We start from the raw sequence: 15,547 nt of genomic DNA on the forward strand, positions 1-15,547 counted from the left end.
GCCTAGTGAAATAATAATCCTTTTTTCGCTCAAAACTTGTCATTGCTTATGAATGAAAATAATGTGTATAAATCATCATCATCGTCATCATCATCATCACAGAGAGACGGTTCATCATCGTCATTTTTTAGGTTAGTTTCAGTCGTTGCTGTCATAATCATCATCATCCTGGTCATCATTATCATCATCATCAGCACTGGTTCCCTTTTTTTCTGTTGAGAGTGATTTTTCCGTGAACCATTCCACACAAATGAATTACTATGCTATTAATATTGCTAACATTTTAATTTGAAAGTAGGCCTAGCCTATGCATTTGGAAAAGTAGGCACACTTGTTAAAGTCAGTTGTTTACTCCAGTGTTAACTCTGACATGGATCTTGTGCACGCATCACCTTTTCTCTGCATCCCTCCTGCAGTACCTCTGTAACCACCCTGGGGCCCTGACCCCAGATTATGGAGAAAGACGAGGTCACGCATGCTCTCATAGAGAACACTAAAGGCCATGTCACTAAACAGATTGTCTTGATGTCTGATTCTCATTTATTTGGATCAGGCTGGCTTCTTTTCTGAGCTTTTCCACAGGTTATTCCCTCTTTTCTTTTTTCTTTTTGTCGTTGTTGATAGGCGTAAGACTCAGTGTGTGTGTGTGTGTGTGTGTGAGTGTGTGTGTGTGTGTGTGTGTGTGTGTGTGTGTGTCTGTGTGTGTGTGTGTGTGTGTGTAGGCTATGTGTGTATGTGTGTATCAGTGTTCACTGCGCACGCGCCTGTCTGTTTGCCTGCGCACATTAAGGTAGGACTGTATTATTTCAGAACTCAGTGTGTGTGTGCGTGCATGCACGTGTGTGTGGAGGATGGAGGGAGGAGTGGGAGAGAGAGAAAGAGAGCAACATGATTGATTTTGTAAATTGTCCTATAGGTGGCAATGGCACCACCCTCTGGTCAATCTGAAGGGAACAAAAATGACTCCCACTCCCACAACAGTTCAACCTACGTTCCAATACCTTTCACTAAGCCCATACGACTTCTATGCTGTCGACCAACGTTGACGGAAGCACGTGAGCGAGAACTTGTTGTCACGATGTGGGTGTTATTAAATACAGCGCATTTAAAGTCGGCCACAAATATGAACGAGACGATGAGCTCGAACCGGTTTGCTCTACTAACACACCACGTGTGAGGAGTGGGGGGACAGGCAGTGAGGAGGAGCTGAAGTGGGGACCTGCGCAAACTTGTGTAGAGGTGTGAGACAAGACCCATATACACACGTGAGTGAGTTGTTGACCAACCAGTTCATGGGCGCGTGACCTCGGAGGCAGTCCGCCGACGAGCGTTGAAGGGGATAAGCAACTGCAGAGGTTGCAAGATCTGACTGCAGCCGCATTCATCCCGCGATAGTTTTACACCATGTGACATGTCACCTCGTCAACGCAACGTCGACGAAATTTCGAAGTTTGACAGGAAATCTAACCGTCATGCAGCATTTTCCATCCAGGGTGCATTGCTGTCTAAATGCGCATACATGCGTTGACACATGTCGAATGCACCTAGTGAGAGCAACACGGCCCATACATACATGCAGGCAGTTTGAGCCAAGCAGAACTTTGTTGGATAATTAGACTCTTTATAGGTGCATCGTGTAACATATTTAGTAGTTTATTTCCAGAATTCGTCCTGCCCATTCACAATGTTACCTTTTTCACAAACACTTACGACCACCATCAAATTCTAAGTAGGCCTATTCATTATGACTGGGGAAATTGCACTTTTCATACATGAAAAGGTGGATCTTCTCCATTGTCCGCCATTTTGAATTTCCAGAAATGGACGTGTTTAGCTGCAAAATGTATTGTACTTTTGTCATAACTAGTAAATATTCATTACTCAGTAAATATTCATGAAAAGATCAAATTTGGCAGTAGGCAGCACCGTTTCAATGAGCAGCATCGTTGCAATACCTTCTCTGGCCACCATCCTACACAGTGCACCTTTAACTTATCCAACCATTATCATGTATTACACAAGATAATTGATCAATTGCATCCTCTTCACTGTGCTATAACCTCTCCAGGCCGGTTACCTAACTTGATGGAGAAGGTATTACGTCAGACCTGCAGAGCCTAGGTCTTATTTCTTCTTTTTTTTACCACAAAATTGTCAGGTTCCTCTTTTCTCCAATTTATGACATCCGAATTAACTAAACCAAATCCGTCACCAAATCATCTTTATCCAACCTCACTGTTGTCAATGCAGTTCAGCTCTCCAATGCACTGCAATGCTCTCCCATCCACTACCAATGCATCTCCAGCTGTCCTGTGCATCATGGTGCATTACACTGTACCTTTCTTGTCTCCGTAAAATGAGCGGCTTTACTCGGGTGTTTTGAAAGTGGCCGTGCAAGACGTTCTCACTCTTGGCCCTATAAAAGCAGGGGATTATAGCACAGCCCACACGTCAAACGGGGTCTTTAGGGGCTTAGAGTGAACTTTCTGCACAAATCCTGTAACACTACATATTTACCCACCCCCCATTGGTACACTGGTACCCCCCGCATCTATTTTCAGCTCACAGTGGAGTAACTGGGTCAGTGTTGTCGTTGGGTTGGGGCACATACACACACACACGTGCACGCGTCGTGCACACACACACACACATACACACATGCACACACACACACACACGCACACACACATGGCCGTACACACACACAAACATACATGCACTCATGCATACACACACACACACTCACACACACCCCGGCACACAGGTCCTGAGATCTGTTGCCGTGTATTTTATGGGATCAGGAGCTCTGGCTTGGCATGAAATCATTGCATTGCAATGAGGTCACCGAATCTGGGAAGTGAAACTTCACAGCTGTTTGTGTGTGGCCTGTTGTGGCTACCTAAAAATGAACACAACTCAATCACACACTGAAGACAAAGAAGTGACGATAAAAACTGTAGTAGAAGTAGAAGTGAGAGAAAAGTTTTTAAAAAACCCTCTCAGCTGCTCATTAGGTACAGTAGAATTGGTGCATCAAATAATACAGTGTAATGTGAGAGTGTTGTACTCACACCATGTTTTTACTTGTACTTTTACATCTCTGTTTTCAAATACATGTGATGTAGTGGGTCATGGCTCATGGCTCATGGAGCGAGGGAAGCCGACAAAGGGGGACAAAGGGATCAGCTCTCCCGGGCCCAGGGAGATACGTACTGTAGGTGGCCTAGAATTGGGCCCTCATTACATTGAATGCATTGGGTGGGGGGCCCTTTTCAGATGACTTTATCCTGGCCCTAGCCAAAGCTGTCAGCGGCCCTGCATATAACCCATAGTTGAGGTGTGCCCTTGCCCATGCTCTGTGCCTGCCTGTCACACTGAGAGAGGGGTATTTTTTTTACGGTCGACCACGTTCAGTGGATTTACAGGCCTATCACACTTGCACTTCACTCGATCATCACCCCATTATGCTACACTCGCTAACATCGCTAAGCCTTTAATTTTTGTTTTTATAATCATTTGGAAACCTGTGTGCTTCTCAGAGTGTTCTTCTTGTGATTGTGAATGAACGCTGGGTATACACAGAGTAGTGGTGGCAGCATGCATGCGCAGTACTGTGAACTAACGTTAGGCAGGCAGGGAGGGGTAAAAGATGAGTCACTGGGGCTGGTTGTTGTTTGTGTGTATTGGTCGGGATCGAGGGTAACAGATAAACCCAGCAGGAAATCTCACCCCTCAGGAGACATGCCACTGAAACACACAGAGAGCAGGCAGCAATGGCCTGCAGCCTACGCACCAGTTACAACACTTTATCAGGCCCGCCAACAGATGGGGACAAATGGGTTCTCTGGCCCAGGGACAGTGGGGGCCCAGAATGGGGTTGTCAGTAGATTGAAAGAGGGGGGCTTTTGATGGTTTTGTCCTGGGTTCAGCGAAAGCTGTAAGCTTTAGGCCTATTTCAAAGTGAGACACAGATGGAGAGCCCTGGAAAAAAAAGCTAATTTCATAACATTTTGTGTCAATATGTCGGTGTACATTTCGAGAGTCAATATGTTGGAGTGTCATGCTTTTTTGGACATTTAGAGTCACACAAACGAGACATTACATACAAGCCTTTTTTACTTTTCTTTGTTGTTTTCTTGCATAACAGTAAAATAAAAGATGTACAGGCAAATATATAGCATTTAGGAGTGCACTAAATGTTTATATACATTGGTTGGTAGATCTTTTGTTTCTAAGTTTTGGCAAACAATAATGCAGTCTTTTGTTTAAAAAAAAGCAACATGGCATCTCTAATATCATTCATTTACATCAACTTTTCTTCAAAAGCAAATCGTCATCATTATTTACACATACTGTAAGCCATGGGTTATACGGTGAACGCAAAACAAACACCGGAACTGGTCAGCACAATTTGACATGGAGAACCGTTGACTTTTTAACTGTTGGGGGAGACAAAGGGGTCGTCACATATAGACCCAAGGAGAGAGGGGGCCCAAACATTGGGTGGTCATTACATTGTATGTATTGGATGGGGGCCCTTTCAGATGACTTGGTCCTGGCCCCGGCAAAAGCTATTTATAACTCCTGCAGACTGCGCTTTCACAAGTCTTTTCCAGGATGAATTTTCTGATCAAAAAGCAGTAGGCTTAAGTGCACAGATCTAATGCTGAATCCTTGCCCAGTTCCCCTTGGATCACCACCACTATGTACACACTGATGTTTGGCTGAAGATCAGAGAGGACAAAAATAACTTGGACAAGGGGAAATCGCACACGCTATGTCAAGTCTCGTTTAAAACAAACTGACCCAGTGGCCCACAAAACATCATAGACAGCAGGATATTACATCTTTTTTATGCTCTGTAAGGTTCAACTAACAAAACATAAAATACTTCCTCTGATTTTGAAAACGAACGCCATGTCATATGTGGCACACATGATGTACCCATCCTTTCTGTATACAAAAAATGTGGCTTGCACGTCAACACTGATTATCCTTCAGTTCCTGAAAGTGGCACAAGCGGCTGAGATGAATCCGTCACTACACAGACAATGTAGAGCAAAACAACAAAACAACAAAAACAAAAAAAAACATGTAAGCAGTCTTCCTTGTACTACCTCACCAGATGACGCCTCCGAAAATCCTACCACGTGGTCAAATGCAACTTTACATCTGTACCCAAACAGCAAGATGTGGTACTTTGACGCAATGGAGCAACGTTTATACAACCTTTCCTTGCATATTGTGATAAAGCTTCCAGAAATAAACAGAGGATGTTTTTTTCTTTCTCAGTGGAAAACTGTTCAAGCAAGGCTGCACAGCTGACCATGTCTCCCTCACATAGAAAGAGTCAACTGTTGTCCCTGACAGCTAACAGCAAAGCAGCATGTCCGGTGAACTCATGAGGAGACAGCATGTCAACTTGAGTATAGTATCGGAGGCTGAATCTGGGCATGCTTTTGCTCACAGCCAAACACAAATGTATGACGGCGGATTCTTCTCATTGTCATCATCGCAGAGAGCATTTATGTGTATGTGTGTGGACGTGTGTGTGTGTGTGTGTGTGTGCGTGCGTGCATGCATGTGCGTATCATGTCAGTATGCGTGTGTGTTTGTGCATGTGTCTGTGTGTGTGTGCATGTGTCATGTGTGTGTGTGTGTGTGTGTGTGTGTGTGTGTGTGTGTGTGTGTGTGTGTGTGTGTGTGTGTGTGTGTGTGTGTGTGTGTGTGTGTGTGTGTGTGTGTGTGGACGTAAAGACATCAATGTCATCTTCAGATCGCAGAGGACTATGAACTCTCTTTACACCCGGACCCTGAACTAGTTAGTGCAAAAGGACAAGGCAGAGGCTGTTCTTATTTTCTTTTACAAATGAGGTGCTGTGAATCCACATACACGTAGAGTAAACTAAACACAGACAGAGACAAAAAGCCATGCCGTACCTACTCTCCTGATCCCCACGAGTGGGGGAGACCTTTTCTTTCTTAAAGGGACATGCGCACATGTTTTAACACAGTTTTACAAGAGGAAGGGGAACGGGGAGGAAGACTGGCGTTGTTCATGATGCACAGTGCCACAGAATGGCTGAAGACGTTCACAAACACACACACACACACACACACATACACTCACACACACAAAGAGAGAGACGTACGTACGCAAAGACACACACACACACACGCACACATTACACACACGGTGCTACACCACATAGCACGTCACTACTCCTGGTACCAGAAACAATAGGCAGGTTGTACGTCCTGTCTGGCAGTACTGTCTTACACACCCATGGACATACACATAGAGGCATCTACAGTATAGACATGCACACACACACACACACACACACACACGCACGCACGCACGCACGCACGCACGCACGCACGCACACACACGCACGCACCCATGCACGCACGCACACGCACATACATACACACACACACACACACACACACACACACACACACACACACACACACACACGCACGCACGCACGCACGCACGCACGCACGCACCCATGCACGCACGCACACGCACATACACACACACACACACACACACACACACACGCACATACATACACACACACACACACACACAAACAAACACACAAATACAGACATACACATCACATCACATATCTGTCTGGAAAGAAAGAAGGGAAGATTTATCTGGCTAGTGTTGCATTGTGGCAGTAAAATGATCCATCATCCTCTCAGCTGCTTTCACATACTGTATATTGTCTTTCTCAAGAGGAAGAAGACGGGAGAGGGGAGAGGGGAAGAGTTTACATATTTTTTTTTATAGTTCCAGTCCGCGGCATCACTGTTCATCAGTCCATCCATCCATCCGTCCATCCATCCATTAATCTCTGTCCATTTCAAAGCCTTTCTGTCCCCTCAACTTTACTGATGGAAGACAGAGACCTGAAATGCATCTTCAGTTCACCACCTTTGTGTCCATGTGTGCACAGCAATGGAAAAAGCCTGGACATGTTTTCATGTGTGATCTTATTTTTTTTGTATCGTCCATACTGTAGTTGAAGTAGTCGTAGCTTAGAGTAAGATTTTAAAATTTAAATATGTGTGTATATTATAGTATAAGGTTTAAAGAGGTTGCACCGGCAGCTATGCCGTGAATATTGGAAGCACAATGTTGCAACATGCATGTTGTTTTTATTGGTTATGCAGGAGGGCAAAGAAGCGATGTTTCTCCGCATGCCGTGATTGCTGTCATCCTTCTCTCTTCTCTCTCTCTCTCTTGCTCTCTCTCTCTTCCCCCCTTTTGTTGCGTTGTCGTTCCTCCTCCTGCATCCTCTCAGCCTCTTGTCTTTGCTTTTGTCTTGCGTTGCTTTTGTTCTGTTTTTTGTTTCGGTCTGTTTTGACGTCTTTTTTTTCTTGTCGTTTGTTGTTCCCCTTCTTCATGCGCGCGTTTCCTTCTTGGAGTGGGGCTTGTTGCCCAGCAGGGCGTCGATCTCGCCCACCGCCTGTGGAGTCATCTGGGTCAGCACCTGGAAATACACACGCACACGAACGCACGCACGCACACACACGCACACACACACACACACACACACACACACACACACACACACACACGCAAGTACGCACACACGCACGCACACAGCCAAGATTATACTTCTTTCTTTCCCTCATTTAACATCAGTCAATTAAGTGGCAAAATAGAAACATTTTAGTATCCATTCATGGTGCTATGAATGATAGGAGTTCACGGATTGGATGATGCTGCAAAAGCAGACATCAACATATTGGCAAACACATATCGATTTGAAAAATGCTTGTGGCCTGACCTTCTGTTTGTGGGTCATGGGTGCGCGCGTGCGTGTGTGTGCGAGCATGCGTGTGCGTGTGTGTGCGAGCATGCGTGTGCGTGTGCGTGTGCATGTGCGTGCGCGCATGTGTACAAGACTCTGTGTGTGTGTGTGTGTGTGTGTGTGTGTGTACATGTGAGTGTGTGTCTTTTATAGCGGTTATGCAATGGTTGACTGAGAGACAGTTACCCTAAGTGCCCCCAGATTCTCGATGAGCTGGTCTGCATTGGAGACGCCCATGAGCACCGAGCTGACTCCCTCACTGCGCAAGCACCAAGCTGCAAAAACATAAAGACATCCATTTTAGAAAAAAAACATCCCCTTACACCACGTCTCCCACCTTGAAAGGACGTGAAGATGTCAACAACAAACATTAGAAGACTTGAGTTTAATTGTCATTATTTTGTGCCAGGTTTATAGGATGGCTGCAAAAGGTAAAATCCTAAAGAAAAAAATCTCATTCGACAGCAAGGCCTCCCTCTTTTACAAGAGCACATAATCTTAAATGATGTAAGGATTCTAATACATGCTATTTTTGTAGCTCAGTGTATGACAAATAAGCTTGAACATGATGTACCGTATTAGTTCAAAACATACTGTAGGGACTGATTTTAATGATTTCTGTGTGACTTATTTATATATTTTACTTATTTCTGTGGCTGCTTCATGCCCACATTTCCTGGCCCAAGCCCACATGCCCTCATTAGTGTAATATAAACAGACCGGCATACTTCTCACCTAAAGTGTTTATCACACTTCAGAAGACGAATATGAGTAAGCACAGCAAGGTTAGTAGGCAGATAAACATCGGTTTTCCAGTGTCACAGTGTGTGATACATGTTACTGCATACATTTATATACAGTAACCTATACTTAACATAATATGTCATCTGTTTTTCTCTATTCGACGATGCACATGCATCTATCTGTAGTGTATAAAACCTACACAACTTAATTGTCTTGCTTTAAGTGAAATTACACACACACACACACACACACACACACACACACACACACACACACACACACACACACACACACACACACACACACACACACACACACACACACACACACACACACACACAGAGCGCTACAGCAATGTGAACCACATAGTAAGTTCTCACCGATAGCGAGCTGTGCAGCGGTGCAGCCCATTCTGTCTGCCAGCAGGTGGAGCTCTTTGATTTTGGCCAGCTGTCGGCGTCCCTCCTCACTGTTCACCCGCTCCTTCAGCCACTGGTAGCCCTGCAGGGGGCACACAAAATGGAGAGAGAGAGTCCTCACTAACAACAACAAACAAAAACAGAGACACACAGACTCCCCACCCCGCCCTCTCTCTCTCTCTCTCTCTCTAACACACACACACGCACACACACACACACACACACACACACACACACACACACACACACACACACACACACACACACACACACACACACACACATATATGTCAACAGGCTACATAAGCTTACAGACCTCCATGAGGACATGGTACAACATACAGTCCCAGGAAAAAGTTTGTACACCCTTTGACATTTCTTACCTTTCTGTCAAAATTGGTCATAAAACATGGTCTGATCTTCCCGAAAATCACAAGAAGGAACAACCAGAGTCTGCTTTAACTAATTCAACCCAAACATTTACAAGTTTTCATATTTTCATTGGCCATAAGATGTAAATATTCACAGGACAGCAAGGCATAAGTAAGTACACCCTTGCATTCAATAGGTTTTAACCCTAAGTTAGTCGCAATAAATTCAACCAGATGTTTCCTCTAGTTGCAGATGAGATTAACAAAACAATCTGGATGTATCTGGTCTCCCTCTTCTTTAGAAAACTGCCTCTCGTCAGCAAGGTTTGTGGGATGTCTGGAGTGCATAGCTTTCTTGACTTCATGCCATATAATCTCAATTGTTTTTTTATCAGGGCTTTGACTGGGCTATTCCAGAATGTGTGTTTCATTATTATGAAGCCATTCTAAAGTCGATTTGCTTCTAAAGTATGGGTTGTTGTCACATTTCAGGGCCCATACTCTTGTGTGCATCAACTGTGTGACAGACTTCCTCACGTTTTTTTCTGTAAAATATCACAATAAACTTCTAAGTTCATTGTTCCACTGATAATAGCAAACTGAAAAGGGCCTGAGGCAGCAAGGTAGCCACATATAATGATGCTCCCGCCACCATACTCAAAGGTGGAGATGATGTTTTGGTGAAGGTGTGGTTCTCCAGTTCTCCTCCAAACATGACATTGTGTGTGTTCCCCTGAACAATTCAACTTTGGTTTCAACGTTGGTCAACAGAATATTTTGCAGTAATTCTATGAAGCATATAAATGCTTTTTCGCAAACCTCAAAGGTGCAGCAATATTTTTTTGGACAGAAACCCCATTAATTCTAGATTGGCAGAATGAATCCCATTTTTAGCTATTCTTGGTTACATCTCCTCTTCTGAGTATGGTGGCGGGAGCATCATTATATGCGGCTACCTTGCTGCCTCAGGCCCTTGACAGTTTGCTATTATCAGTGGAACAATGAACTCAAGTTTATTGTGATATTTTACAGAAAGAAAACGTGAGGAAGTCTGTCACACAGTTGATGCACACACGAGTATGGGTCCTGAAATGTGACAACAACCCATACTTTAGAAGCAAATCGACTTTAGAATGGCTTCATAATAATGAAATACAGATTCTGAAATAGCCCTGACAAAAAACAATTGAAATACAGATTCTGAAATAGCCCAGTCAAAAAACAATTGAGATTATATGGCATGAAGTCAAGAAAGCTATGCACTCCAGACATCCCACAAACCTTGCTGACGAGAGGCAGTTCTCTAAAGAAGAGGGAGACAAGATACAAACAGATTGTTTTGTTAATCTGTTCTGCAACTACAGGACAAGTCTGGTTGATGATATTGCAACTAACTGAGGGTTAAAACCTACTTAATGCAAGGGTGTACTTACTTATGCCCTGCTCTCCTGTGAATGTTATGGCCTTATGACCAATAAAAATATGATAACATATAAATGTTTGGGTGGAATTAATTAAAGCAGACTCTGATTGTTCCTTCTTGAGATTTCCGGGAAGATCAGACCATGTTTTATGATCAATTTTGACAGAAATGTAAGAAAATTCAAAGGGTGTACAAACTTTTTCCTGGGACTGTACGTAAATAGGTAGATCGATAAGACGTACAGACACACACATAGGCCTACTGGGAAATGTGTATGAATGGTATATAAACTTGTTGCGGTGGGAATGCCTCACACAACAACAGTGTATGCCTTACAGTGAAATGCATTCATATGAATATATGAATTCATATGCCTTATGTCTGCATTGTGTGTTGATATTTTTGTACAGTCAGATTTATAGTAAAAATGTGTGTGTACATTTTTTTTATTTTTTGGATTGCATGTAAGCTGTCTTTGGCCTGCAGATGTTTGCTGTTGCTGCAGTAAGCACAGAATGTAAAAATGGAGAGTGGGGAAGTCTTCTTCGTGGCAGTGCCGTACGTACTTTCATGGCAGCTCGGGAGCAGTCGGGAACCCCATCGCTGTACTTCCCAGTGATCAGCCCACACGCCAGAGGCGACCAGGTCATCGCTCCCACTCCTGAGCCACAGGGGACGGCAGTCAAGTGTAGGCCGGAGTGGAGTGGAGTGGAGAGGAGAGGAGGACCCAGGAACACAGACACAAGAGCGGTTAGAACAATATTTACAGTAACATCTCAATCCATCTACTTGTTACTGACATACACTGTCATCCCGAATAATAAAGAGAAGACGACGGCTAAGTAGGAGTGGAGTGGCGAACAAAGGACAGAGAGAACAACAGGGCAGGAGATAGGTTGAAGCAATTTTACAGAAAAAAACATTTCAATCCCTTTATTAGTTATATATATGGTTTCGTCCAGAATAATGTAAAGTTGAGAATAAAAAAATATGGACATATAGTTAGATACATACCATATATGAAATACAAGCAAACAGCATATAGATAGATAGATAGATAAATAGATAGATAGATAGATAGATAGATAGATAGATAGATAGATAGATAGATAGATAGATAGATAGATAGATAGATAGATAGATAGATAGATAGATAGATAGATAGATAGATAGATAGAGATATTACGTTCGATGTGCAAATCTGTATAAAGTGTGTATCTTGACAGTGCAAGTGGAGAGGAGGCATTGAACCTCCCGAGTACTGTCATGATTCTCCTGCGTGCTCCACAGATGTGAATAGCTGTCATCAATTGAGTGGCACGGAATAATAAGTGGATTGTAGAAAAGAAGTTCACGACACCAGTTAAACGCTCCCGATTGTATTTTCAATAACTCACTAATGAAGTTGCTCCAGGTGCTTGTCATACATCAGACTTGTAAATAACGGTTAAAGCCTGACACATCCCCATTTAAAAAGCAATTGTTGTGGCTGGAGAATATTACTAGCTCCCAATAATCCGTTTAACAACGGTTTAATTAATTGGCTTTGGGTGTTTGTCGTACGTCTGCCTCTCCAGTGATGGCGCGCGCTTGACATATCGCCATTTTTAGAACTGGCTGGAGGATATTGCTAGTTTCCTAGAACCACATCATATTTGTCTGCTTCATTGCACAGTCCAGCACCGCACTCAGACTTGAAATTAATGCGTCAGTGTGTGTGTGTGTGTATGTGTGTGTGTGTGTTTGTGTGTGTGTGTGTGTGTGTGTGTGTGTTCACACGTGCATGCTTACGTTTGTATGAGTGCATGCGGGCGTGTTCATATGCCTAGTCAACAAACTGTAAGCCTCGTGTTCAGCCACTGCACCGGTTTGCAATGTTTTGATCCAGCTCCCATTATTGATTGGCTTTCTACAACATTATGGAACGTTTCATGCATCTTGTACATGGGGAGGATGTGTGGGGGGCTGCATGTTGGTGTGTGTGTGTGTGTGTGTGTGTGTGTGTACATACAGTATATGTGAAAGTGCACGCATGCATTATAACGTGCATGGGTGTCTGTGTATGTGCATGGATATGCTTGTGTAGTATATACCATATGTGTATGTGTGTTTGTGTTTGAGGTGCCTGCGCGCGTGTGTGCATTTTGCTTCACGCATTAATGACTGACCTATCTTGTGGTAGAGCTGTTAATGTGTGTTGTATGATTTATAAATCCATCGCACCTGTGGGCCACCGTACTTTACACATGAATGACTGACCTATCTTGTGGTAGAGTTCTGGCAGCTGGACCTCCACCTTGTCCCTCTGGAAGTAGTGGTACTCAGCCTGCTCACACACCGGCGGGATCAGGTTGAACTGCCGCGCCACCGAGTACGCCTCCTAGTGGTGGGAAAGAGAATGATTCACATTGATGATATTGATGAGATCGAAAACATGTAGGCCTACTGCAAAGACAGTTACGTAACCCTTTTATGTAGAGCCTCTATTACAGTATACGACTCCAATCATCAAAATTGCAATAACCAAATCTAAATCTGCTAAATTTCTGTTAAAGGTTCTCTGTATTGCCATTGCAATGTTGTTATAATGTAATAGTTGAGGGTTTTTTTTACTGTGAATCTGAAAACTGCTCTCTGGTTAGTCCTTCTGTTACGTAACTAACTGTCACTTACTGCAACAGACTCACTTAGGTAAGAGAATGAAGCTGTTGGCTCTTCAGATAACAGGTTTACAAATGGCTGCTTGGTAAATTAAACCAACCGCTTGGAACTCAATTACCACAGTCCCCAGAAGGAGGGACTCCAAGGCAGTGAAAGGCAAACGGATACGCACCATGATTTCCATAGCACTCCATCGAGATGTTCCCCAGTACATCGCCATGCCCTGGTTTATCACAAAGGTCATCGCACGCACGACTTCTGCAAAGGGCATGGTCACATTTCACACACACATAAACACACACACACACACACACACACACACACACACACACACACACACACACACACACACACACACACACACACACACACACACACACACACACACACACACAACCATATGTCAAGTGAAATCTTGTCTCCATATCCAACAGATGTACTGTAACATTGAATGCAACCCCCCAACTGACCTTCCATAGGACTGTTGACATCGTTGCGGTTGGCGAAGACTATGTCAACATACTCTAGCTGCAGCCTGGACAGGGATCCTCGAAGACCTTCAAGATGCAAACCAAATGCTCACATTATGGATATTATTTTGATGTTTTAATACTTAATTGTTTCAGGCATAATGATAACATTTGATAATTGTTGTCTGGATTTGGATATTATGGGTGTTTTAAATGAAGATATAGGAAAAAACACAAACTTTTTTTTCACCATGTCTTAAACAAATGCACTTCATTATTGGGAATGTATTTGTTTGGAACATGATGCATGCAATACACTTTTAGTTAACTAGAGAGTGTGTTCATTTCATCTGATAGTTTTAATGCACATCCAAAGATAGGAATCTTTGGTGTTTGAACTCGCCTACGCTTGCAAATAATTACTTTCAAATGGCCATCATTATCAACCCCAGATGCATCATAATCATTATCACCTCCGCTCAACATCATTAAAAGCATCAGAATCTGGTTTCACATCATCATTGTCTTTGACTACTATTGACCTGGGCGAAGGAGAATTGTCACAAACGCCTTTCACATCCGAGGGCCTACCTCACGGAAACGGCATTTCACTCACTTGTGTATAATGGTCATTAACACAAATGGCAAGTTACATAGCATTTAGGTAGCTGATGCACTTACAGTACCACAGACAGTCCACTCTGGAGCAATGCTAAGGGTTAAACGCCCATAGCTCAAGGGCACTTAAGCCATACATGAGGGTGTAGTAAAGTACTTGTTATTCTCTACCCCCCACCAGGCCCGGCCTGGGAGCAAGATAATAGCCCGGACATTTTTGTCAAACACCAGTCTTTCAGAAACACTGTTATGATTAGCTCAATCCACTGTCTAGTAGTGGTGTGCTTTGGCACTGCCCTTTACGATTTGATTCGATTACGATTCAGGACCTAACGATTCGATTCAAATCAATGCATTGCAATGCATTACATTTCTACTGAGAGCAACAACACATTTTTCATCAGTCATGGGGAAATACAAGCAGTCAGATACTGAAGAACATTTTATTGGCTGTTGTGTGTATCAGTCCTGCAACTTTCAATGCTTTAATTTTAATTTTAATATGCTACGGAAATGTCCTTGGATGTAATTGAAACTTGAAAAAATATGCTGCATCGATTATGGCGCCAGTCTCTCAGGAAAAAAAAAATCCAACAGCTTTGGCCTCTGAGGAAACACCCTGTAAGCCAGATGACCAGTCTAGGACCCCCGCCAAGATATTTTTGCGTCTGGCGTGGGACTTAGACTTCATCCCAAGATCATCTGCCTAACCTGTTGAGCCACAGGTGCTTCGGCCGTGTTAAGACTCGTTAGCGATAATGGCTAAGTAGCTTACCTTCAATTATATGCTTTCGGGAAAGCCCCCTCTCCGTCTCTGCTCTGGGAAAAGGAAAAGAGCAAAAACTAAGCATGGATTGAAGTCTCAAGTGGATATTTCCTGTAAAATGTTTGACAGAGTACATTTAAATATGTATTTTATTTAATTATGTAATTTGTTTTTTTTCCCTTCAATATATTTGCCTCTGTACTTACTGTCCTCCCCAGTAGATCTTGGTCGTCACTACATAAC

General features: G+C 43.3%; 1 protein-coding gene across 1 annotated transcript in view; it reads right to left on the minus strand.

Annotated features, from left to right (window-relative positions):
• Window positions 1–6,651: 6,651 nt before the first annotated feature.
• Window positions 6,652–15,547, minus strand: part of LOC134452157 (voltage-gated potassium channel subunit beta-2) — a 47,665-nt gene continuing 38,769 nt past the window's right edge. Inside the window, exons 6-14 of the mRNA XM_063202513.1 lie at window positions 15,511–15,547; window positions 15,314–15,357; window positions 13,921–14,007; window positions 13,623–13,708; window positions 13,049–13,169; window positions 11,356–11,450; window positions 8,957–9,077; window positions 8,019–8,107; window positions 6,652–7,508 (exon numbers count right to left, since the gene is read on the minus strand). The exon at window positions 15,511–15,547 is cut by the window's right edge and continues 8 nt beyond it. Of these exons, the coding sequence (XP_063058583.1) occupies window positions 7,419–7,508; window positions 8,019–8,107; window positions 8,957–9,077; window positions 11,356–11,450; window positions 13,049–13,169; window positions 13,623–13,708; window positions 13,921–14,007; window positions 15,314–15,357; window positions 15,511–15,547 (770 nt within the window). The 3' untranslated portion in view covers window positions 6,652–7,418. The remainder of the gene's footprint in view (window positions 7,509–8,018; window positions 8,108–8,956; window positions 9,078–11,355; window positions 11,451–13,048; window positions 13,170–13,622; window positions 13,709–13,920; window positions 14,008–15,313; window positions 15,358–15,510) is intronic.

Source organism: Engraulis encrasicolus, chromosome 7 (assembly GCF_034702125.1).
Source record: "Engraulis encrasicolus isolate BLACKSEA-1 chromosome 7, IST_EnEncr_1.0, whole genome shotgun sequence".
Lineage (NCBI taxonomy): Eukaryota > Metazoa > Chordata > Actinopteri > Clupeiformes > Engraulidae > Engraulis > Engraulis encrasicolus.